The 27,435-nt window shown below is 34.0% G+C and overlaps 1 protein-coding gene across 6 annotated transcripts in view; it reads left to right on the forward strand.

Annotated features, from left to right (window-relative positions):
- The window catches only part of LNPK (lunapark, ER junction formation factor), a 68,731-nt gene that overhangs the window by 14,614 nt on the left and 26,682 nt on the right, over positions 1 to 27,435 (forward strand). For all 6 annotated transcript variants that reach the window (XM_035304479.3, XM_035304481.3, XM_035304478.3 and 3 more), the window contains exons 5-8: positions 7,666 to 7,724; positions 17,140 to 17,180; positions 23,796 to 23,879; positions 23,962 to 24,013. In XM_035304479.3, coding sequence (XP_035160370.1) covers positions 7,666 to 7,724; positions 17,140 to 17,180; positions 23,796 to 23,879; positions 23,962 to 24,013 — 236 coding nt within the window. The remainder of the gene's footprint in view (positions 1 to 7,665; positions 7,725 to 17,139; positions 17,181 to 23,795; positions 23,880 to 23,961; positions 24,014 to 27,435) is intronic.

Below are 27,435 nucleotides of genomic sequence, written 5' to 3' on the forward strand. Positions count from 1 at the left end.
GTATATATGAGTGTAGTGATTTTCTATACTGATTTTATATTCAACTACAATCATAGTTTTATTGTTTCTAATAATTTTTTTGGTTGATTCTTTGAGAGTGTTTAAGTATGCAATCATATAATCTGTAACTAGCAATAATTTTACCACCTGCTTTTGGTTTTTTCATTTGATTTTTTTCTCTCTTGGCTAGTTATGTTAGCTAATACCTTCAGGACAATGTTAAGTTGTAGAGAAAATAGTGGATATACTTAATGTATTTTTTTGGGAATTCTTCTGATGTTTCCCCATGGGGCATTATTCTGACTTTTGGACTGAGACATGTATTTGATCATGTTAAGGAACTTTTTAGGTATTCTTACTGTATTTAGTTTAGTTTTGTTTTTTTTTTAATCAAGAAAGGTTGTTGAATGTTGTTAAATGCAGTTTATTATGGAGATATCATATGTTTTTTTTTATCTTCTCTTGATATGAAGGGTTTATATTAAATATTGAATCACTCTTTTTTTATTGCATTTTAGGTTTTGGGGTACATGTGCAGAACATGCAAGATAGTTGCATAGGTACACACGTGGCAGTGTGTTTTGCTGCCTTCCTCCCCTTCATCCACATTTGGCATTTCTCCCCATGCTATCCCTCCCCAGCTCCTCCCCCTGCTGTCCCTCCCCTATTCCCCCCAATAGATCCCAATGTGTAGTGCTCCCTTCCCTGTGTCCATGTGTTCTCATTGTTCATCTGAATCATTCTTGAATTCCAGGAAAATTTTCTGCTTTCAGTGTCATGATCATGTTTTTTAAGATGGAGTTTCGCTCTTGTTGCCCAGTCTGGAGTGCAATGGCACAATCTTGGCTCACCGCAATTTCTGCTTCCCAGGTTCAAGCAATTCTTCTGCCTCAGCCTCCCGAGAAGCTGGGATTACAGGCATGTGCCACCATGCCTAGCTAATTTTGTATTTTTAGTAAAGGCAGAGTTTCTCTATGTTGGTCAGGCTGGTCTTAAACTCCTGACCTCACATGATTCGCCTGCCTTGGCCTCCCAAAGTGCTGGGATTACAAGCATGTGTTACTGCACCCAGCCCAGTATTATGATCATTTTATAAAAACATCCCAAAACTTTTCTTTATTTTCATTCTTCATTTGTTGAAACCATAACACTGTACATGTATTTTAAACTATGACATTTTTCCGACTTCTGCTTTGGTTTTATGCCATGGGTCTTGATGTATAGTGATTTATTTTGGTTATTGTCAAGATATGATTTTTTTTGGAGGGAGTTATAATCTGTGAGTTGTTTATGGATGGCAAATATATATTTATATTTTCGTTTATTGTCTTAGTTATAATTTTATTGTAGTTATAGTTTTATTGTATTGCTTTCAGAGAATGTTAAATATTTCTAATTTGAATTTATTGAGTTTTTTTGGTGGAATGTTATTTGGTCAGTTTTTTAAGTGTTTCATGAACATTTGAAGATGTATTATCTTTTCTCAGTTACACAGAGCTTAATATTAGCAATGAGAAATACCTTATTATTCTGTATAGATCTTCTATATCCTAATAACGATGTATTTCTCCTTTTCCCTATATTTCCTTTAGTTTTGCTTTATGAATGTTGATGCTTTGCTCTTTGCATGGATATTTCTGTTACATCTTCATAGTAAAAACATCCTTTTAAAAGAAGTTTTAATTTTGAAAAAATAAAAGGTTAACAGGAAGTTGCAGAAAACAAACTACAGGCAGGTAGCATATACCCTCATCTAGACTCCCCTAACTATAACATCTTGCAGGAGTATACAGTAGTTTCCCCCTTATCCATGGTTTTGCCCTCTGTAGTTTCAGTTAACTGTGGTCAATCACAGTCTGAAAATATTAGTTTTTTGAGAGAGACTATATTCATGTAACTTTTATTGCAGTATAGTTATACTTGTTCTATTTTATTATTAGTTGTTGTTGTTAATCTCTTACTGTGCCTAATTTATAAATTAAATCCCTATATAAGTATTTATAGGAAAAAACACAGTGTATGTTGAATTTGGTACTTATCCATGGTTTTAGGCATCCACTGGGGGTCTTGGAACATATCACTGAGGATAAGGGAGAACTACTGTAGTAAATTTTCACAGGCAGGAAATTGTCATTGCTTCAATCCACAGAGCTTATTCAGATTTCATCAGTTTTATATGAATTCATTTGTGTGGGTTTTATATTTCTATGCAATTTCATCACTTGTAGCTTTGTGTAACCACCCACAATTCAGATCCAGAACTGTTCCATCACCTCAAGGCTCCTTTTTGCTACTCCTTTATTGCCATACACATCTTCCTCCACTTTCCCCATTCCTAACCCCTGCCATCCATTAATCTGTTTTCTATCTCCACAAATTTGTTATTTCAAGAATGTTATAAAATGGAATCACATAGTATGTAACCTTTTGAAATTGACTTTTTTCACTCAGTATATTCTTGAGATCCATCCAAGTTGTTCAATGTGTCAATAGTTCCTTTCTTTCTCTGAGTAGTATTCCATGGTATTAATGTACCATAGTTTAACCATTCACCTGCTGAAGGACATTTGCATTGTTTCCAGTTCTTGGCTATTACAAATAAGGCTGCAATGAATATTTGTGTTGTACAGGTTTTTATATGAACATTAGTTATTTCTCTGGGCTATATATATGCCCAAGGGTGCAAATGCTGGAATATATGGTAAGTACATGTTAGTTTTGTAAGAAATTGCCAAATTCTTTTTCAGAGTAGGTATACCATTTTACATTTCCACTAGGTAGGTATGAGTGATCTAGTTTCTCTATATCTTTGCCAGCATTTGGTGTTAATCAGTATTTTCTGTTTTGACTGTTCTGATAGGTATGTAGCAATATTTCATTGTGGTTTTAATTTTTGTTTCCCTAATGGCTGAGGATGTTTCATGTGCTTATATGCCATTTATATGTATCTTTTCCAGAAAAATGTTTATTCATGGCTTTTGTCCAATTTTCTGATTGGATTGTTAGTTTTCTTTTTACTGTTGAGTTTTGAAAATTCTTTATATATTATAGATAAGTTCTTTGTTGGATATATGGTTTACAACTTTTTTCCCCCTGGTCTTTAGCTTGTCTTTTCATTCTCTTAATAGGGTCTTTTGTAGAGCAAAAGTTTTTAATTTTGAAGAGGTTCAAGTTATCAGTTTTTCCCTTTGTTAATTGTGTTTTTCTTGTCAATTCTGAGAACACTTTACCTTGCTACAGGTTGTGAAGGTTTTCTCTTAATGTTTTTTTCTATGCCTTAATTTTTTTTTATTTTTACATTTAAGTTCATAATCCATTTTAAGTTAATTGAGGTCCAGGTTGAGGTGGTTTTGTTTTTGTTTTTTGTTTGTGCCTGTGGCTGTGCTCAGTTGCCCCAGCACCATTTGTTGGAAAGGAGTCACACCTTTTTTTTTTTTTTTAACTGTATAAAGTGACCTTTTTCTAGGTTAAAGATTTTTTTTTTTTAATTTAACTTTTGGGGTTTTAAGACCACAACCCTTGTTTTATTTGCATTTGCCTGCTATACCTTCATCTGTGGTTTTATTTTTCAACCCTAAAAGACATTTTGTTTTAGATGTGTTGTCTGTTTTCATTATAGAGTTGAGTTTTGTCTAGTGATACAGTGTGAAGATCTTTTTCTTTTACCTTAGTGAGTTTAGCCCACTTAATATTTGTTGATATGTAAGAAGTTGGTCTGTTTTGAAATAATTTGTTTTTTGTTTTTATAATTAATTAAAACCTTTTACTATGTGGTATATTTACTTTCGTTCAGTTATTTATAAGTTGTGTAAGTATAAAGGCATGTCCTCCTGTGTTCCAGGCTAACTAGAACTTTCCTTATGATTCAGGATTTTGTGTATGAATTTGTTTAGCTGTTATCTTTTCCCAGCCAATGGGGCTAGGCATTTTTTTTTTTTTCACAATACAAAACTTCGCTTCCAATGCCCTTGCCTTAGAAACAGAATGCTCTTTGTGAATAGGGTACTTCTGAATAATTTCTTTTTGATTTCTGCCTTCTCTCTTTTCTTGTTGGAAACAAACTGAGGAGTTTCTGCCTGTAGCTGTGCATCTTGTTTTCATTGTTACAAACATGGGTTTTATGTTGTACACTTGGAAAAGTTTACCTTGCTACCTCTTTGTGAAATATGCGGTTTTCTTGTTTTGCTTCTACTTTTTGGAGCCCTTGTATAATAATCTCCATTGCTTTTGAGAATGCCTCCACATATTCTGATGGTTGAGTTTTAGTTATATCTGTTTTACCAGAGAAGGAGTTTGCATTTTTATTTTGTTCTCCTTGTTGATTTGGATTATTTTTAAGAAGAGAAGAGAGAAGTGGAGTTTATATCACTATTTTCTTTTTTTTTTTTTTTTGAGACGGAGTTTCGCTGTTGTTACCCAGGCTGGAGTGCAATGGCGTGATCTCGGCTCACCGCAACCTCCGCCTCCTGGGTTCAGGCAATTCTCCTGCCTCAGCCTCCCAAGTAGCTGGGATTACAGGCACGCGCCACCATGCCCAGCTAATTTTTTTTTTTTTTTTTTTTTTTTTTGTATTTTTAGTAGAGACGGGGTTTCACCATGTTGACCAGAATGGTCTCGATCTCTTGACCTCGTGATCCACCCGCCTCAGCCTCACAAAGTGCTGGGATTACAGGTGTGAGCCACCGCACCCGGCTTATGTCACTATTTTCTTACCAGAGGTTAGTAATAGTATCTTTAATATCTTCATTATCTTCACAAAGCATGTTGCTATATTTTAATACGTTTTTAATTATTGAGAGAGCAAAACTTTTGTTGGGTTAACTAAAACAGATTCCTGAAGTACTTTAGTTCTTTTTCTAAATTTTATTTAAAAATACAAAAGGGCTAGGCATGATGATTCATGCCTATAATCCCAGCACTTCGGGAGGGTGAGGCAGGAGGATCGCCTGAGGCGAGTTCAAGACCAATTTGGGCAACATGGTGAGATCCTCTCTCTACAGAAAAACAAAACAAAACAAAGAATTTCATTTTATTTAGCTCTAAAGAATAATAAATTCTCTATGTATTACCGTTTCAAGTTGTGAAGAATTGACATATAGAAATGTCTATTGTTTGATAGCTCATGTTATTCAGGAAGAATTCTGATAAAAACCAGAGGAAGAATTTATTGTCCACAGGGGGATTTAGTGAGTTTTATTTTGAAGAGAGTATATTTCAATTTTTGTAGTATTTACACTTTGACAATTATATATGCTTTAAAAAAAGTATCTACTTGTTTAAGAATATTTGTACATTTCCTCCAGAATTCTAGTCACTATCTCTGCAATTCCATCTTTTTTGTCCCGTTTTCTTTCTCTGTATGATTTTTAAAAGTCTTCTCTTCCAGCCTGTTACTACATCAGCAGGTTTGCAGTGGAGAAGTAATATGAGACTTTTCTATTATTGTAGGATTCTTGAGGGTTATGAGCATTATGCTTAACCTATTCTCTTATCTCCCTTCCCTTGATGAGGACAAAGCTTGGTGTTTTTTGTACTTTTAAGTAATTGTCCAAGTGTCATATAGCAATCTGATGCTAGTTGTTTGGTGTTTTCATGTCACAAAAATAAATCATTGCAATATAAAAAAAGTGTATTATCTATTTCTGTGTAACAAATTGCTCCAAAACTTACTAGCTTAAAACAAGAAGTGTTTATTATGTCTCAGCTCTCGAGGGGCAGGAATATTAGGAGCAGCTTAGCTGGGTAGTCCTGTCTCAGGATGTTTTGTTCTTACATAAATTGCAGTTAAGCTGTTAGCAGGGTCCACAGTCATCTCAAGGCTTAACTAAATCCACACAATCACTGTAGATAAAGTCACTGCAGATCTTTAACCCCTCTGCTGTTATCCAATCTCCAGCTCACTGCTAGATATTTTTTTTCTTTTTGCCATCATCAGCAATGGTATTTGCAACCCCCCTGACTTTCTTCGTTCTGTTCTTGTGTTCCTTTTGCTGTTTCCTTGAGGTCTTTTTCTTTTCATATAGGGTGTTTATTTGGCAAGCCTATGTTTAGTTTCCTTTTTCTTTGTATAATCCAAGGATTTATAAATTATGCCAAAGACAGTTGTCTTGCCACCACTAAAATGGGTTCTGAATTCAAATCCCAATAAGATATCTGGTGTGTTCTTAACTCATTTTGGCTGATTTTTTCCTTATCTACTTCTAAATTCACACAGGCAGCTGTTAGCAGGCATCAGTTCTTTGCTGAGTGTTTACCATAGACCTTTCTTCCTCACTGCATGGACCTTTTCATAGACTTCTCTGACTGTTCTCATATCATGACAGCTACTAATCCAAGAGAGAGAAGTGAAAGAAGAGGCCCAAAATGGAAGCTGTAGTCCTTTATAACTTAATCTTGAAGTGATATACTATCACTCTGCCATGCACAAACCAACACTGGTGAGAGAGGACTACATAATGGTGTGAATACCAAGAGACAGGGATCACTGGTGACTACTTGCAGGTTGACTCCCCAAAATAGCAATGCCGTATTTCAGAGAGAAGGACTGACTAATTTTCATACTTCTGAATTTATTTCCAGTACAGTGGATTCTTTTTAAAAGAGATACAATGTATTTTTTAAGATGATGAATAATGTTTATATACTTATTTCTATTGCCCAGGCTGGAGTGCAGTGGCATGATCTTGGCTCACTGCAACCTTGCCCTCCTGTATTCAATGATTCTCCTGCCTCAGCCTCTTGAGTAGCTGGGACTATAGGCATGTGCCACCACTCCTGGCTAATTTTTGTATGTTTGGTAGAGACGGGGTTTCACCATGTTGGCTTGGCTGGTCTCAAATGTCTGATCTCAGGAGATCCACCTGCCTTGGCCTCCCAAAGTGCTGGGATTACAGGCGTGAGCCACCATGCCCAGCCTTATGTAATTATTTCTGCCATGTTCTATGAAGAATAAGTATTTTGCTATGTTTACGTTGAATTTAAGAGATTACCCTGACAAGTTTGCAATGATAATTGTTCATTTAGTTTAATTCTTTTAATTCATTTGATGTCTTACTAATGCAAGACCTAAAGAATTATCCTTGTAAAGTATTTGGAAGGAGATATTTAGCTAATTTTACTTATCAAGTATTTATTTGAATGTAAAGTTTTTATTTTTCCCAGATAGCTTAATCTCTTAGAGTAGAGACTGTCCCTCTAATGTTAAATAATAGGGAAGGAGTGGCTACTTACATTTGTATAATGCTCTTACATTTGTAAAAGCATTTTTCCTTAATGTGTGGGAATAGACAAATTAAGTTTTTGGAATTGATGCTTGCTTGGTAAAAAGGGATTCTAATACTGTTCTCAATCTTTTGGGGGATGCATAGATCCCTTTCAGATTGAATGAAAGTAGTGGTCTTTCCAGAGAAATGCACTTATGCACACGAAGGTAATTTTGCAGTTTAAGGGGATCATCAGAAGGTCTGTGGACTTTAGGTTGAGAACTCTTTCTTTGAAAGCACAGTTTCTAAAGTTCTCTGGCAGAAGGGAGTGCTTTTTGGTTTTCTATATAAAAGGAAACAATGTACCTAACTCTAATTTGAAATACATGTTTTCATTTTACATGGCTTCTAATTCACTTTTTCTAATGATGGTTTTTGTTTCTTAATTTTGCTTCCCCTTTAGCATCTGGAGCATAAGAACAGTACTTATTTTCTTCTTTTCCAAGAGAACAGAAAGAAATAGTAAGTTTAACTTCAATTTTTAATAAATACTTTAAAAAATACCTATCTTAGAGAATACTGGTAAGACAAGTTATAAAATAATATATTGGAATGATAATGTGGTAAATATTGAAGAGTTATTATAAATCATGAGAAAGGTTATAAATGATCATGATGGTTCTGTTTTTAATTTGTGTTATTTCCATCTTGTTCATTTAGATTTTTTTTATGTAAAACAAACTTTTTTTTTTTTTTTTGAGACAGAGTGAGGGGGATGGGAAGAGCCTGTTGCCCAGGCTGGAGTGCAGTGGCACCATCTCGGCTAACTGCAACCTTCACCTCCTGGGTCAAGTGATTCTCGTGCCTCAGCCTCTGGAGTAGCTGGGATTACAGGCGTGTGCCACCACACGCAGCTAATATTTTGTATTTTTATAGAGACGGGGTTTTGCCATGTTGTCCAGGCTGGTCTCAAACTCCTGAGCTCAGGCATTCTGCCTGCCTCGGCCTCCCAAAGTGCTAGGATTGCAGGTGTGAGCCACAGCACCTGGCCGAAACAAACATTTTTAAGTAAAGAGAGTTTATATTTGTTAAATTAATCTTTAAGGAAAACTTAGTTTGTTACAGAGTCTTGTTTCATTTTTACCTCACCCCATATTTTTACCCCATCTATTATTTTGAAGTATATCCCAAATGAATCTCTCCATTTTCATACCTACAAAAGAATTCTTAATATCATAAAATATTAAATATAAAAATACTTTTCTGTTGTCTCATAAGTATAGTTTGCTTTTAAAAAATTTTGTTTGATTAAGGATCCAAATAAAGTTTTTACAAATATTAATATATGGCTTTCAAATTGCCGTCCTCACTCATGACCTCTTTTCTTTTCTGCTCACATTAGGTCCTATAATCGACCCCAGTGACTGTTTCCTTGCTGACACTCTTGACCCTTTGGCTCCTCCTTATCATCCTACTTATCTGTGAAAGCCTACCCTCTTTAAATATGATTATATGCCTACTCAATGAGTGGCAAAACAGTATTCTGATTAAATACGCTTACAGGTTTAATCTCACTGAAGCAGCTAAACTTGTTAGAGGAAAATCATATAACATGCTCACCTGATCAGACTTACTTTAAATCTATGATTGCAAATATCAAATATGTACTTAAAACTGCTTTACGGTTCTTTTGTAATTCTCCAGTAAATTCATCTTTTTCTCTTTCAGCTTGATGTTTGTTACTGCATTTCTGCTCAAATCACTAATACCTGCCTCCTTACCAAAAACCAACAATCAAATCTAACCAAACTAAAACCCACCAGCCAACCAAATAAAAAAAATCAAAAGTCACAAACAAACAAAAAAACCCTACAAAATCTACCTGGTCACTCTTAAACTATAGTTTTACTTTATGCAGAAAATAGATATAAACAGATGAGAGCTACCTACACCACCAACTGCAGTTGTCCTTCAGTATCTGTGAGGGATTGGTCCCAGGACCCCTAAGAATAAAAATGGTATAGAATTTGGATGTTACCTACACATCCTCCCCATACTTTAAATCATTTATAGATTACTTGTAATCTCTAATATAATGTAAATGCTATAAATAGTTGTTATACTGTATTACTTTTAAGTTTGTATTATTTTTTATTGTTGTATTATTATTTTTTTCTGAATATTTTTGATCCATGGTTGATTTAATTGTTATAAGTGCTGAACTCATCCATGTGGAGGGCTGACTGTATATCAAGTTAGCTCTATCTGTACTCATTATGGTTTCATCCTTCATTGTATTTTGAATGACTGGCCTTGATCTTATCTATGGCTGTCATTTATGCTCTGGATTCTAAATACTCTGGCTATCTCTAGAGCTTTGCTCTTATAGTAATCTCCTGTAGTTAACATCTCTTTTGCATCATTTTCTAATTTATTATTCCTATTGGTATATAATCCTGCCTCAGTATGACTATTTGGGGGGAAACCTCCCCTGACCCTGCATTTCTGTTAAGCTACCACCAATTTCTTTTGCTTGTTCAAAACAAAATTTTTAAAAAAATTGTTTATAGTTGGTATCTCCTCTTTTCCCCCACTTATTCCTTCTCAGTATATGTTGTTTAGGTTTTGTTTCTACCGTTTTTTACTGCAGTGGCTCATTTCAAGGTCACCCATTAACTATGTCTTGTCAAAGCTAGTAATCAGTTCTCTTTTCTCATCCAGCTTGATCTCTTAATAGCATTTGAATTAATTCGATTATTCACCCTTTTTCTGAAAAATTTTTATCTTTAAGCTGCTTTGACATCACTTCACTGGTCATTTCTTTTTAGTTTTATTTGCTTTACTTCTTTTACTAGAATTCTGCCTTTGACTTTTTTTGATAACTTGTTTGAGTCTGTGCTGTCTAATAGAACTTTCTATGATGATGAGCATAATCTGTATGTACTGTTCAATATGGTATCTGCTAGCCATTTGTGACTGTTGAGCACTTGAAATGAGGCTAATGTAAATGAAGAACTGAGTTTTAAATAGCTTAAATTTAAATAGCCCCATGTGGCTACTGGCTACTATTAATACATTAGACAGTGCATCTCTAGATGATTTTATTCACTTCCACGGATTTAAATCTTGTCTATTTGTTAATGATTCCCAAATCTTAATCCTTAGGCCAGACTCTTCAGCTATAGACTTGTGTAGCTAACTATGTAATTGACATTTCCACGTAGGAGTGTAGAGACTTGTATAGCTAACTATGTAATTGACATTTCCACTTAGGAGTAAGTAGGCATCTCATGAGTAAAATGGCCAAAAGAGAATTAATATTGCTCCTCCCCTTTATTCCCACTCATATCTGCTCTTCTCTTTGTCTTTTCCATCTCAGTAAATGCTTACCCTATATGATGAATAGTTAAAACTTGTGTTAGTTAGGGTTCTCCAGAGTAACAGAACCAATAGGAAATATTATGAGGAATTGGCTCATGCAATTGTGGAGACTGAGAAGTCTCAAGATCTGTAGTTGCAAGCTGGAGACCCAGGAGGGCCAATGGTTTAGTTCCAATCTATCTCTGAAGGCCTGAGAATGAAGAGATCCACTAAGTGTAAGTTCTAGTTTGAAAGGTAGCAGGTTCAAGACCCAGGAAGAGCTGATGTTTCAGTTTGAGTCTGAAGACAGGAAAAGATAGATATCTTTGCTCAAGGGAGTCAGACATGGGGTGTTCACACTCAGTGGAGGGAGGAACAAACTTTTTGTTCAAGTCTTCAGTTGATTGGATGAGGGCCACTTCATTAAGGAGAGCAATCTACTTTACTCAGTCTATGGATTAAAATGCTAATTTTACCCCAAAACAGCCTCACAGACACCCAGAACGTTTGACCAATTATCTTGATACACTGGATGGCCTAATCAAATTAACCATCACAAGACCAAAAACCTGGGAGCCATTTTTGATCTTCTTTCATATTTAATCATGTTACTGGCAAGTCATATAATCTTTACCTCCAAAATTGTCTTGAATCTGACCAGTTCTCACCTTCTTTACTACTACAGTTCTAATGAATTATCATCTCTTGGTTGCACAACTGCTTTCTCACTAGTCTGTTTTAAAGATATTTATCAGACCTTTGGGTCCTTTGCTTAAAATTCTCTAATAGCTTCCCAATGCAACCAGAGTGAAATCTGAATTCTTACCCTGACTTTCTAGCTTATTCCTGTTTCTCAACCTCATCTTTCACTCTCCTTTATTCACTTTTGCTCCAGGCACACTCAGCATCTTTCTGTACTACAAACAAGTTCCGTGAACCTTACAGATTCTTTTTTCTTTTTCTTTCTTTTCTTTCTTTTTTTTTTTTTTTTTTGAGATGGAGTCTCACTCTATTGCCCAGGCTGGAGTGCAGTAGCATGATCTCAGTTCACTGTAACCTCCACCTTGTGGATTCAAGAAATTCTCCTGCTTCAGTCTCCAAGTAGCTGGGATTATAGGTACCTGCTACCATGCCCAGCTAATTTTTTTGTATTTTTAGTAGAGCCAGGGTTTCACCGTGTTGGCCAAGCTGGTCTCTAACTCCTCACCTCAAGTGATTTACCCACCTCAGCCTCCCAAAGTGCTAGGATTACAGGCATGAGCCACCGTGCCCAGTTGAACCTTACAGCTTCTTAATTTATAAAATGGAAACAGAAAGAATAAGACCTAGTATTTGTTAGCACAATAGGGTGACTATAGCCAATAATAACTGTACATTTTAAAATAACTTAAAGAGTATAAATGGATGTTTGCAGTTCAATGGATAAATGCTTAGGGGATGGATACCTCATTCTTCGTGAAGTGCTTATTTCACAGTTCACATTGTATGCCTGTATCAAAACATCTCATGTACCTCATAAACATATGCAGCCACTACGTACCCACAAAAAATAAAATGAAAACAGAAATATTAGTTTGGGTAGCACTGTTAAAAGTAGTAAATGTAACTATATAGGAAAGCATATAAAAATTGGGAAGTGTTAAACAAATGTGAGCTAATGGAACTGATTCTTCTTTTATTTTTCTTGAATAAATGGGTTAGGACCCAGTACAGTATTCACTTGAAGTGGGAATAGCAAGTTTCCTTGTCTAGTTCCTGATTTTAATGGGAAAGCTTTTAATATTTTACCATTAAGTATGAGGTTTGCTGTAGTTTTAAAAAACTGTTAATACTTTTTATCAGATTAAGGAAATTTAAGCTTCTGATATTGTTTTTGGTGATAGTAATACAGCAGATGGTGGAAGAATAGGAGAAGTTTAAAGCAAATAGGCTTTCTGACTTCAAGGAATAGCAAGATAGTAAAAACATATAAGAAACCCTTTTCAAGAGTCTTCTGGAGCACTTCTTTAAGGAATTCAAATATAGGAATATTTTTAACTTATGTGATAGGCAGATCTGGATGTGGTTATAAAGGGATTTTTTTTGTTTTAAAATATATCTCAGAGGTTCTTTTTGTTTTTAATTGTACTAATTCATTTGAATAGGTATTACATGTACGTTTAAAATCAACTTTATAGAAGATTGCCTTGCAGTCACATAGTATTTTTTTTTTTTTTTTTTTTTTTTTAATTTTTTATTGGATTTTAGGTTTTGGGGTACATGAGCATAGCATACAAGACAGTTGCGTAGGTACACAGATGGCAGTGTGCTTTGCTTTTCTTCTCCCCTTCACCCACATTTGGCATTTCTCCCCAGGCTATCCCTTCCCACCTCCCCCTCCCTCTGGTCCTCCCCTTTCCCCCCCAATAGACCCCAGTGTTTAGTACTCCCCTTTCTGTGTCCATGTGTTCTCATTTTTCATCACCCACCTATGAGTGAGGATATGCGGTGTTTCATTTTCTGTTCTTGTGTCAGTTTTCTGAGGGTGATATTTCCCTATTTTTTTTTAAGCCTGAAACTATTGGTCCTGTCCTTGTTTTTTGTTCTCGATTAGTTTTAGTTTTTTTGTTTTACAGGTTGGACCCTGTATAAATGACAGGGATTGGTGGCTGCAGGCTGTAAGCCAACTCTTGCTCACTGCTTTGTACAGCTCATGATTGGCTTTTATATTTTTAAATTATTGCAGTATTAAAATGAATAATATTTTGACATGTAAAATTTACATGAAATTCTAATTTCATCTTTTATTGGAACATAGCCTTGCTGTTTTTAGCTGCTTTCATCCTACAATGGCAGAATTGAGCATCTGTGACAGACTGTATGTGGTGCTCTCATCAGGCACTTGTAGTACTAATCATTTCATTATTTCAGGCACTTGTAGTACTAATCATTTCATTATTTCAGGCACTTGTAGTACTAATCATTTCATTATTTCAGGCACTTATAGGACTAATCATTTCATCTTTTCAGATTGTTGTATGACCAATGCAGTTATAACTTGACAGCATTTTTAAAGTGTCACATGTATTGTTGTACTGTGACAATTTTTATTACCCATGCATACCCATCATGTAAAAACCAAAAGTGAAAAGTGAACTTTGAATGTTGCACTTTTAGTACATAATGGAATGTGGACTATTTTGTTATTAAAAGGCAAAGCATTCTACTTTTTATGCAATGATGTTATAGCTGTGCTAAAATAGTACAATGTGTGTTGATTGACATTACCATACTAACTACACATCATATTCCCAGCTCGCAGAAAGCAATGGACACAAAAAATTAGAAAATTTTAAATAGAATATATTATTGCAGAATTTCTTCATAAAACTAAAAGGGAAAATGGGGCTTTAGCCAAAGGAAGTTTCTGAGTGACTTGTTTGTGAAGAAAGGAAAGCCATTTACCAATGATGAGTTAAGTTGTTTGCTGCAGCAGAAGAAATGTGCTCAGGGAAAATATACTTTAGTAACGTTTCAGCAAGAACAGTTGCCTAAAAAATTGAGAAAATTCAGGAAAACAAACATGAGTAGTCTATTAAAGAACAAGGCAAATGATTTCAAGTGATCTTTCTTGGCTGTTGTTGAGCTGACAAGTGTTATCAGTACCGCTCAATTGTAGTCCGAGTTGTCAACACTGAGCTGAGCTTGAAGTGACTGAAGAATTAATCTCTATTAAAAGTTTTTGCAGAACAACTTTAGGTGAGAATATTTTCAATGAAGTTTAGAAAACAGTGATTTACTACAACCTGAAGTGGAATCTGCTAAGATGTCCTGTAACTACTGGTAGTAAAAATATGTATGTAGCAGAAAAAGACTTAGTTGTACACATTGTACAACACTCTTGAAACTGTAAGGTGTTTAAATTCTGTGGTTATTCATTGTATTATTCAACAACAGGTACTTTGCAGAACATATTTGAATTTGTCTTTGTGTAGTGCCAAAGGGCATTTTATTGCTCTCATGGACTTAGCCATTGTCAGTTATGTGAATTTTAATCAGGAATGGAGGCTATCTTGACTTGCCTCACAGCAGTTTATGGCTTAGCAGTAGTAAAGATTTATAGTGATATTTTGAGCTCAGAATCTAGATTGAAATACTTCTGAATGAGAAGAACCAACTTTAGCTACTGTGTTTGAATACTGACTGGCTTTGAAAATTAGCTTTTGCTACAGACTTGATAATGGTTCTTAATTAATCCAACCTAAGATTGCAAAGCAAAACAATGTATGTATGCAAAACCTATAATGTGGTAAAGTCATTTAGAAAACAACATTGTAATGACAAGTAATCTTTTTAAAAGTGCTATAACAATGAAAACAAGGAGCAAGATCACCATTCCCACACAAATTTGCAGCAAATACATTGTCTGAGCTGAAATTATAGTTCCAGTAGAATTTTTCAGACCTTAATGCAAGTGCAAAGGAAATTTCCATGTTTCTAAATCCATTTCACTGTGTAATTGAAGAGCTTCAGTCTTTGACTGGAAGTGATTAACTTCCAATGTAATAATACTCTAAAAGGCAAATGCCAAGAGAAGAATCTAATAGAATTTTATAAATGCCTTCCAAACTAGTGAATATGCTCAGTTAAAATCATGTGCTTGTGGATTGACATCAGTATTTGGCAGTAATTACCTGGGTGAAAAGACATTTTAAAAGATCAAATATGTAAAATCTCATTACAGATCAGCATTAATGGATTACCATTTGCAATCAGTTTTGATGATAGAGAACACTTAGCTTTGAACCTCAATTAAGCAAAATGTTATTCAACACCCCGCCCCCCAAAGTATTCCATTCTTTTTACTGGTAGACTTATATTACAAAAAATTGAACTTAATTATTATGTAGGTTGAACCATTCCAAATCTGAAAATTCAAAATCTAAATGCTCCTAAATCCAAAATTTTTTTGAGTGCCAATGTGATACTCAAAGGAAATGGTCCTGGGAGCATTTTGGATTTTGGATTTTTGGATTTGAGATGCTCAGCTGGGGTATATTCTGTAGATATTCCGAAATTCAAAAAAATCTGAAATCTGAAACATTTCTAGCACCAAGAATTTCAGATAAGAGATACTCAACCTTATTTGAATTTAGTCAATAAAGTTTTGTGGACATTTTGTATTTATTTTGTACTTTTTAGGCTGGGCACAGTGGCTCATACCTCTAATCCAGCACTTTGGGAAGCCAAAACAGGTCACCTGAGATCAGGAGATTGAGACCAGCCTGGCCAACATGGTGAAACCTTGTCTCTACTAAAAATACAAAAATTAGCTTGATGTGGTGGCACACATCCCTAATCCCAGCTACTTGTGAGGTGGAGGCACGAAAATTGCTTCAACTCTGGAGGCAGAGGTTATAGTGAGCTGAGATCGCACCACTACACTCCAGCCTGGGTGACAGAGCACTATCCTGTCTCAAAACACAAAAAATACAGATTGGATTTTGCTTTTTGTCCCATAAAGCCCAACATACTTTTTTCTTTACAGAATAAGTTTGCTGACTCCTGGATCAAAGTACAGATGTTTGGCTTGGTCTTATCTAACAAAAAATTACTGTTTTCTTTAAAGATGTTAGCAGATTTTGCCCCCTTTTAAAAAGTAATAAGTTAGCTAGCACATTAAAGACTACTTAATCTATTTTGAAAAACATTTTATAGTAAAATCATCTTTTTATATGTTTATCTTTGAATTATTACATAATGATGTACTTCGAATTTGGTATTCAGCTGTTTGTTACCTAGAATTTCGGTGAAAAGTAATAATTTTATTTATAAATTTAATTAAGTATTAAGAATATTTACATTCCATTTGATAACACATTCAAGTCATAAGTTCTGCTTTTCATATGGAATAGTTTCAATTTATATTAGTTAAATATTTCTAGAGAAAAACTAGAAACTTAAATAAATTTGTAAATCAAACATTGACATTCATAAAAGATCTCCTCTGAGATGATTATTTCTGTTCCACCATGCCAACCTATATAAGCAGGCAAATTTTAGAAATGTTTAATTTTGAAAAGTTATTAGTATTCCTTTCTATGTCCCTTCTCAGATGTAATGTGATAGATTTTCAAGGTTTTTTAAAAAGTAGTGCTTAATAGTTTCAGGGTTGACTAAATAAAACATGTACTTACTTCCTTATAAACAAAGAGAATATTTTTATTACCAGTGTATAAAAAGAGATTTGATACTGATTTTGTAAATTAATGCAGGTGGGGTGTTGAAAAAGAAATAATAGAAAGTAATATTTCTGAAAACATTAAAAAATATGATATATTTCAGTTTAGAAAGGTGCTTTATACTATGTAAAGTCAATTTTTTTCCCTAAATGGCTTGTAATATATATTACAGGCAAAAATATGAACTATATCTGGGTGAAGATTGAGATAATTTTTGTCTCTACACATCGGTTAAATTTTGAGAAATCCTAAAATGAGAAGGTTTTCTTGTGTTTGCTACTGTTTGGCATGATTTTTTTCTTTTATCTAACTATCTTAATATTTGATTTAGCTTTGATTTGGATCTTGTTTTCTAGATGAAGCACTGGATGATTTAAAGTCCCAGAGGAAAAAAATAGTAAGTTAACTTTTATTTAAAATTAATTTATATTAAACTAATAAGAACTGAATAATTAATGTTTACGTGTTAGAGGTTAATAACTCTCCAAGGAACAAGTATGCTTTTAGATAGCATTTTAATGATGAAGTGAAATTGTGAATATTTTTGCTAGTTAATAATGATTGACAGGAAAAAGTAGTTTAGAAGGACTTTCGAGATTCTGAGAATTTATATCAGTTGGAAGCTGAGAAATAAGTAAATGAATCATATTGGAGGCCTAAATGATGCAGAGAGGGTAAAAAGGTGGATACCCAGATTGTTTATTAGAGCTAAAAAAGGACCAAATATCTCTACAAGTCAGTTCTCAGGTTCTCTTAACATCAAGAAAGAGAGGGAATCAAGAAGACTGGTTGTAAGAGAGAAATTCAACATGAAAATACTGAAGAAGAGATGGGGGGGAGAGAGATAGAGAATTGTTTTCTTCAGAGTTTTCTACTTTCTGTCAGTAACTCTGATCACATTGATATCTATTGTGGGGCTAGTTGATGCATCCCTTTGAATGTGTTGGAAAGAGGGCCAAGAGTAAGACAGGAGGAGCTCTAGCTGTTGATATATAGTAGTCTGTAATAAGTGAATTGAAGTTGGTATTTGACATAGAGTTTCTTATTTTTTATATGATTTATGATATATTTTTTATATGATTTATAATATATCATATGATTTATTTTTGAAGGATGAAAATGATAACTGCTAATAGTATTATGTTGTAGAAATGCATTTAATGAAATTTAGTCAGGTGCAAATGATCAATATATTTTAGTCTAGTATGTAACAAGTAATAATTATGAAACCAATATTATAAAGGTTAAAATTAATGTAAAAAATTTTTCTGTGAATTGATAAAAGATACTGGTCTTAAGGGCTTTAAGTACCTGAAAAGTAAGAGAAATATTTAATTTTAAAAGGATTAGCTTTATTTGTTTGCTCCTTATTCAGTATACTATGAGAGGTATTTATCAAAATTGCATTGGCAATTTTGGTGGTCCAAATTGAAACACAGAAATATCTTAGTATTATGTTTCTGCTGTTCTGCACATTATGGAACAGCCAGAAATTCAAAGTGAGGAAATACTGATGGTCTCAGTGATTTCGAAGTTGTGATATGATTGGTTTGGCTTGCTGATGAGATAATAAGAAGAGCTGGTACTGGTGATCAGAGACAAGTCCTGCTTATACCAAAATGGCAAAGTATTAAAGTAGAAAAGATGAAGAAGACAAAAGAAAAGTAGAAAAGAAAAAAGTCCTAAGTGATGAAAAGCAGCCCAATGCCACTGGCATCACATGGCCAGAAAATAGGATCTTGAAGAATATATTATTTTGGAAAATCTCTCAATAGAGTAACAGAGCTGACTTGGAAATTGTGTCAAAGGACAAGTCAAGCTATTTACTGCTTTTTAAATAGCCTTTAAAGGAATCTCATCATAAAAGATGTTCCATTTTAAGTCTGTCAACAGTTGGGAAAGTTCAGAGTTCACTAGCTCTGTATGTTTAAATGGTGCATTAGGCCTCAGATTTATAATTCAGTATGGCATTACTCTTGCAGTGTGACTAAAGAAAAGCAAGTTGGCTCTAATTTATTAATTAAACACAATTTGCATTTACTTGGTTATAATACTGTTTGCTACTGGAACTAGTCTATGGTCAAGCTCTTAACAGAGCAGCTACTTTGTTTGAGTAGTTTTACACTTTTTTTTTTTTTTTGAGATGGAGTTTTGCTCTTGTTGCCTAGGCTGGAGTGCAATGGTGCGATCTCGGCTCACCGCAACCTCTGCCTGCCAAGTTCAAGCAATTCTCCTGCCTCAGCTTCCCAAGTAGCTGGGATTACAGGCATGCGCCACCATACCTGGGTAATTTTGTATTTTTAGTATAGGTGGGGCTTCACCATGTTGGCTAGGCTGGTCTCAAACTCCTGACCTCAGGTGGTCCACCCACCGCGGCCTCCCAGAGTGCTGGGATTACTGGTGTGAGCCACCACACCCAGCTGGTTTTATACTTTGGAAAGATAGGTATTAAGGGCAAATTAGTAAGGAGCATAGTGCTAACTAATGATCATGTTAGTAGTCGGAGGCAGAAGCTAAACATAATCAAAACTGATCTTGTTCATTGATGTTTAGGTTTAAATACTACATTTATAGTTTTAAAAAATACTTTTATTGCTGAAATGACTACAGGAAAAAGAACTCTTGTCATCTAAAACTATGTAAGTCCCAACCTTCTCTTTCATTAACAAAATTAATACAAGTTATATTTACTACTTGATATTTTATTAAAAGTGGTTTCCTTGGGGATGCATCCCTTTAATCTAAAAAGATTTATAATGTAATTTGAAATTTGTAAAATTATAATTTGTAATGACAGATATGAATTATCAATTGATTAAAAAGTTAAATTAGGAAAATGTAGCATCTTAATGTTTTAAGAGCTTAGTGTATATACTTATTAATATAAGGTTAGGAAGTAATCTTTAGTTAGCTAAAAAATTCTCAAGTCTAGATGTGTGCATTTTACCACTCATGTATTTTGTGGTCCTTTAATAAAACTTTAGTTTTTAATAATCACAGAGTAATCTCTGCAAGCAGATAATCCCTCTGCATCCATGAACATTCCTTCAAAACAGTTCAAAAGTCAAGCTGTATCAAAATACAAGAGTCAAGATTACCTATTTAAGTGGCTTCATGAAAATTTTGTGCTTTTTTCAGAATGGTAGTCCTATGTGGTAATTTCTAGCATTCTTTGGGAAATTTATGTTTTTCTGAATCCTGAGAAAAATCACTTAAGAAATTGGGAACTTAAGGAAAAGTGTTACAGTTCTCTGAGAATTAAAGCTTAACAATCAACTACAGATGTTACTAGTTCAAAGGAATTCACTAATGTCAGCTGAAAGCAAGAGCAAGAAATTCTGACATGCTGAGTTACAGGTTAATGTTGACATTTCTGGGAACAGTACAGAAACATCTAGAAGTGGTACAATCTAATCAGTCTTGAGGGCATATTATAAGTGTGCTTTTATGACCCTCTCTTATTAATGGTGAGTCATTCTTGCAAATAAATATTAATGTTTATGTACCTACTATAATTTATAAATGTATTAAGTATAAATCCTATGCATGTTATTCCATTAAATAAGTTTTGGAAGCAAAAGAAGTCCTTAAATTGGCAATTTTAGCTTTTATTCTTTATAGAGCTCTTAACCTTATAGCAGTTTCAAATGTTACATTTTTATATTACCCAATAATATTTTCTGGCTTTTCCCAGTATTTGAATATTCACTTTAGGCTACACAGTAACAGAAGAAAATGCAAAGAAGAAAGGTGTGACTATTATTGTGGAATACTCTTATATGAAAGCAGAAAATGATGTAACATCTGAATTAGTAAAAACATCATCACTTTCAACAGCAAACCCCAAATCAGGGTAACAAGAAAGTATTTTCAGCATGATAAAAGGACGAGTTTATATGGTATAACATGCTCCCTAATATTCTGAATTGCAAAGTCAATGCAAAATGAAAGTTTTCTTACATCTGGAATATATGTCATCAATAAATATTGGATAGGGAAATCAATGCTTTGTGTGTTTTAAGATTCTATTTCAAGAATGATAATTGTAGGATTATTTGTAGAATTCTCTTTCAAAACTTAAAAGGTTTTTTTTTTTTGACATTTATTTTGTGCTAGTGTGCCCTTCCTTTAATGTTTTCCAAGATGAAATGGCTATATCAAATAGAAATGATTTCACAATAATGTTATCATGTAATATAATCATGTGTTTATGTTCTATCTTTTAAAATAAAAAAACTCCTAAAACTTTTAGTACCACCATATTACAGAAAAATGATTCATTCTTTGTTATATCACTCATTATGTTTAAAATGCAAACTTATTAAAAATACAGAGTAATTTATGTTTTAGGGCAGGGGTATTCAGTCTTTTGGTTTTCCTGGGCATATCATATCGGAAGAAGAAGAAACGTATTGGGCCACAAATAAAATAGCTGATGAGCTCGAAAATAAAAAATTGTGAAAGAAGTTATAATGTTTTAAAGTTTATGAATTTGTGTTAGTCTACATTCAAAGCTATCTTGGGCCACATGTGGCCTTTGGCCGAGGATTGGACAATCTTGATTTAGAGAATTCTCAAGAATTCTAGTTTCTTGTTCCTGAATCTTGAGGTTAATCTGTTGAGTTTTTGAAAATTGTTTTAGGCCCATTTTGAATAATTGAGGTGTCATTGAAAATTATGTTAATGTTTTAGGCACTGTTGTGGACCCTTTCTCCTACATTACGTTTTTAAAAAACTGCACAGTAGTGCTGTGAAGAAAGTATTAAAATATCTATGCAGAGGAGAAACTGAGGCTGACAGATGTGCTGACAGTCTTCCTAAGAATGGAAATGTATATTGAACCCAGATCTTTTCTTACTTTGAAGCTTCAAGTTCACATTCTTTCCACTGAATAGAGTATCTCTTCATTTAAAACATATTATTCACTTAAATGTTGGATGAATGTGTGTTAGTTAAGCTATTATGTGAAAATATTTTGCTAGAAGTAAATGCAAAAGAAGGGAAATAGATTTGTATCTTTTAGTATTAAAAATGATTTTATTTAAGATACATAAAAACAGATGTACTTGAATACTTGCCGAATAATCTACCAGGAATGTAATCATTTGAAAAATTAGCATTTTGGTTTGGAGTTTTGTGTGTTGTTTTAAAGATCACAATTTAATCTTTTTAAACCTAGTGGTAGTTTTAGTCTAAAGATCTGTCCAAATCAGTATGACTATTTACATTTACATAGTTTAAAATGAAGTAAAACTACAGGGAGGGTGCAGTGGCTCACACCTGTAATCCCAGCACTTTGGGAGGCTGAGGCTGGTGGATCATTTGAGGCCAAGAGTTTGAGACCAGCCTGGCCAACATGGTGAAAACTCATCCCTAAAAATACAAAAATTAGCTGGATGTGGTGGCGTGCACCTGTAATCACCGCTACTCGGGAGGCTGAGGCAGAGAATCACTTGAATCTGGGAGGTGGAGGCTGCAATGAGCCAAAATTGCATCACTGCACTCCAGCCTGGGCCACAGAGAGAGAGACTCTATCTAAAACGAAACAAAGCGAAACAAACTACAGTTCAGTTCTTCAGTTGCACAAGCAGCATTTTAAGTGCTCATTTATTGCGTAGTGCTTAGTGGCTACTATTATGCTGATATAGACGATTTTCATCTTTACATAAAGTTTTATTGCACAACACTGATATAAAACATAAAGTCTAATGTGTAGAGTACAGGGATTTGGTTCTTTGATATTCCATGTAGATTATGTTGATTTGGGGATATATTTTATGCGCTCTTTCTACCTACATTCGTAGTTTTTTCTAACTAAATTGTTACTATAAACATCTTTACATCAGAAAAGTCAACTTGCTTATTCTGAGAATTTATCATAATTTTGAAATAATTAGGAAAATATTTTAGTTTCACTAGACCAAAGCAAGTCTAATAAATCATTCATCTAAGTACTTAACTTCTTAAATGTTGAATTGAGTGTTTAATGAGGAATCTGTTAACTGCTATTGTGGCAGCATATTTTTAACTCAGTAAATGTGCTCTGGGTTGCATTTTAAAATAAATCTTTGGAATGAATATAACATTTAATGAATCTAAGTGGTTATCAGTGGTCACTGATAAAGAGGTTCTGTTCCAATTTTTGGAAAAGCATTTTATCCTTCACATTAGGTAATCTGTCATAACTATGACTGTCTTATACTAAAGTTCAACTTTTTTTGATATTGGGCCATAACCACTAGTGATACTTTACTAACGATTATATTTTAAGTTAAACCCATGTATTAAGCTATAAAGTGACTTGAGTGAATGGTAAATAAAATGTAACAATAATGAAGTTATTTAATTGTAGTTTCTAGTGTGAACATAGAACTCAGTAAAATTTTTACTTAAATTCTGTATTCAGTTTTTTCTGCTAAAGTTGTTTGGATCTAAGTCAAAAAGAGGTGAGGGTTATCTTTTAAAGTCATTTGAACAAATTCCATGGCTGTTCTCCCAGTTAGTGAGTTTTCACTGCATTTGCGGCAAGCTAATTGCTTTTGCTAATAAATAATCTAAAATCGATGCTGACAGCAGTTAATTGGCACAGAGATTTTATTTTGTAAAGCTCTTGGCTAACGACCTTCTTTAAATTAATAGCATTAAGTGCTATGAGGAAATAAATCTGAAGAATTGCCTGTCATTTGCTTGTCATGTCTAATAACTTCCAATAATGATGGCTGATAGATTTTTGCACATTCCATTATTGAAGTTGGTGCATGTAATTATTCTCCTCATTATATGTAAACAATTAGCGATATTTGGTATTTCCTTGCAGTAAAGCTATTAAGTACAAGTAACAGAGGTTAGAAGCTGTTTTAAAATCTGGATTTTAATTATTCGAATGTAGGAAGTCTTTCATTCTATTTGGATATATTAAGGGTATTTATTTTAAACCTTTTTGAATAGGACTTACAAAAATAAGTAGTATGTGTTTTAAAATGTGACAATTTATGAAAATTTTTGTTTGTAGCTTGAAGAAGTCATGGAAAAAGAAACTTACAAGACGGCTAAATTAATTCTTGAAAGGTTTGATCCAGACTCAAAGAAAGCAAAGGTAAGACTGTGATATCATTACTATTTTATTATAAATTACACATTGTAATAGGTCACTGTAATAACATTAGTATAATTGACAGGAGTGTGAGCCGCCATCTGCTGGAGCAGCTGTAACTGCAAGAGCTGGACAAGGTAAATAACTTTGTAGAAACTGCTGCTGCTGTTGGAAAGATCCATATTTACCCAAGTGAGTTCAAAAGTGTGTTGGAGGTGTGCAAAAACTTATGTAGAATGCTTTGATGTTAATTTATAGTTGGTAATTTGGGATATGACTTAGGGTGGATGGTAATAATTTTATTTCGTTTTGATTTTAAGGGGATATGTTAAGTTAGGATATCACATCTGTTGAGATTAAATATAAAATTCTTTTTAATTTTTTAAAATTTAAGTAATTTCATCAATATTTTTTAAATATTTCCCACTTTTAGATCATAATCTCTTGAATATCTGTTATTTAAATCCTTACCTTTTTATGTTTTCTTTTTGAAAAATGTAATGGTTTCTATGAAATTGGAAGTTGCTTTAAACATAACACTTATTTAAGAATAGAATAAAATAATTTAGAAATAAGAAAAATGAAAATTGAATTATTACTATATAATATTAATTATTTTTGAGGTTGTATTACCATATTGTTAATGAAGTCTTCACTATTACATCATTAAATGTAATATAAAATTTTAACAGTCATTATATTGAGTGATTACATAAAATATTCCTAAGTCTGGCATGGGAAAAAATATTCTGAGTTTGCAACAACTTTTGTCTTTGTTCTTTTCTCTAATAGTATAGCTTGTAAGGGTTTTGTTGCAATATAGAATATGTTACTCTAAAAAATTTAACTTCAATTTGTGCATCCCCCGCCCAAGAATTATAACCTGCTTTGTAAAGGTAGAATGACATTTAGACCTTTGAAAGGAAATCTTTTTATAAATATTCACAAAGATCGTGGATATTAAAGAAGTCATAATAATTTTAGGTTTTCCGATTGGCAGGGCTATATGGGAAGAATCCCCTCTACCTCCACATCATCCATAAGTAGGATTTTGGTTCACAGAAATATTAACCTTTTTTTTTTTTATTTTGAAGCCTTCCTTCACTTTTGCAAAAAGTGAAAGTTCACATGATTAAAATGAATTAGGCATATAATTGCGATAAACTCCTACTTTCATAACCAGTTGAAATTTTTCTACAATGTATATATGTCTTTCTAGCAAATACAAAAACATTTTTTGGCCTATAGACCAGATTTCTATAATTTCTAAAGCATTTATATAACTGGTACTAATTTTTCAAGAACGTGTGTGTGTGTGTGTGTGTGTGTGTGTGTGTATAATTTGTAATATATAATTTTATAATATATAATATATATAATACATATAATTTTATAATATATATAATATATAATACATATAATTTTATAATATATATAATATATATAACATATTGTATATTATATATATATATAGAGAGAGAGAGAGAGAAAGAAAGAGAGAGAGAGAGAGACTTGCTTCATCCCCCAGGCTGGAGTGCAGTGGCACAATATTGGTTCACTGCAACCTTGGCTTCCTGTGTGAGTCCCCCCAGCTTCAGACTCCCAAGTAGCTAGGATTACAAGCCTATGTCATCACACCTAACTAATTTTTGTATTTTTAGTAGAAATGGCATTTCACCATGTTGGCCAGGCTAGTCTCGAACTCCTGACCTCAGGTAATCTGCACCCCCCCCGCCTCCCAAAGTGCTGGGATTACAGGCATGAGCCACCATGCCCAGCCAAGAATATTTTTCTGTTAAACTTATAGAAGCAGAGAGTGGAGATATTATTTCTAGGGGTGGAGAGCAGGCATGGGAGAAATGGGTAAATATCAGTCAAAGGATACATTTCAGTTATCTAGGTGAATAACTTCAGGTGAATAACTATAGCATGGTGACAATACTAATACTGTACTGTATACTTGAAATTTGCTAAGAAAGTAGATCTTGTATTCTCAGCACACACATACACAGAGGTAACTGAGTTTTTGTGCTTACTGATTCCTCTATCTGGAATGTTCTTCCCTCTGGGAGGAACATTGATTCTTGAGGGAAGAACATACTAGACAGAGGAATCAGTAAGTGCAAAGACCCTGAGTGAAAAACATGTCTGGAGTGCTATGGAATAGCAGGGAGGCCTGTATGACTGGACTAGGGAGAGTAGGAAGAGTGGCAGCAGGAAAGTAACAAGGGATCATCTCATGTAAGGCTTTGTAGAATGTGGGCCATTGTAAAAACTTGAGTTCGCAGTTAGGATTTTTTGTTTAAGAAGTTTTGTTTTTAGCAGAGGATTGACATGGTCTCCATTATGTCTTCAAGGCTACTGTATTCAGAAGAGGCTACAGAGGGAGCAAAGGTGAAAGCAGGAAGACTAATTAGGAAGCTACTGCAGTAATACAGGAAAGCATTTGATGATCACTTAGACCAGGAGTATCTAATCCCTAGGCTACATTGGAAGAATTGTCTTGGGTTACATATAAAATACGCTAACACTAATGATAGCTGATGCTAAAAAAAAAAATCTCATAATGTTTAAGAAAATTTGCAAATTTGTGTTTGGTTACATTCAAAGCCGTCCTGGGCCACAAGCAGCCCATGGGCTGTGAGTTGGACAAGCTTGGTTTAGACCTTGCATAGTAATATTGGAAGTGGTTTTTAAAAATAATTAACTTGGCCAGGCATGGTGGCTCACGCATGTAATCTCAGCACTTCGGGAGGCCAAGGTGGGTGGATCACCTGAGGTCACGAGTTTGAAACCAGCCTGGCCAACATGGTGAAACCATGTCTCTACTAAAAATACAATTAGTCAAGCATGGTGTTAGGTGCCTGTAATTCCAGCTACTCAGGAGGCTGAGGCAGGAGAATTGCTTGAACTCAGGAGGTGGAGTTTTTAGTGAGCCAAGATTGTGCCACCGCACTCCAACCTGGGCAACAGTGTGAGACTCCATCTCAAAAACAAACTAATTTTTTTATTTTTTAAAATTTAATTTTCTCTTTCACTACACCCCAGCTTAAGGTAGTTTATGAAATGGTCAGATTTTGTATATATTTTAAAAATAGAAATTTGCTAAGAAAGTAGAAACCAAAAGATTTCTTGATGCATTGCATATGGAGTCAGAAGAGGAGGAGTCAAGGATGACCTTAAAGATTTTGGCCTGAGTAACTGGAAAGATGGAGTTGCCATTTACTGAGATGGTGGAAACTGCAAGAGAAATACTTTCTGGAGAGGTTCTGAGATGGAGTAGTGAAGAACAAGGTTGATTTTGGACATGTGTTTGAGACACCTATTAGACAGACATCCAACTAGAAATGTCAAGAAAGCAGTTGAATATGAGTCTGGCAAACAGGAATTTTCTGGCCTGGAGATATAAGTTTTTGTGTTATTAGCATGTGGATGACATTAAAACAGTGAGCATGTATTGAAAATTAAAGTAGAAATTAAAGATTTTCTTTATCTTTATACCAAATGGAGCAATACTTTATATTTTGCTGTTTTTTGGAGATGTGTTTGATTAAGAAAA

This window comes from Callithrix jacchus, chromosome 6, assembly GCF_049354715.1.
Source record: "Callithrix jacchus isolate 240 chromosome 6, calJac240_pri, whole genome shotgun sequence".
Lineage (NCBI taxonomy): Eukaryota > Metazoa > Chordata > Mammalia > Primates > Cebidae > Callithrix > Callithrix jacchus.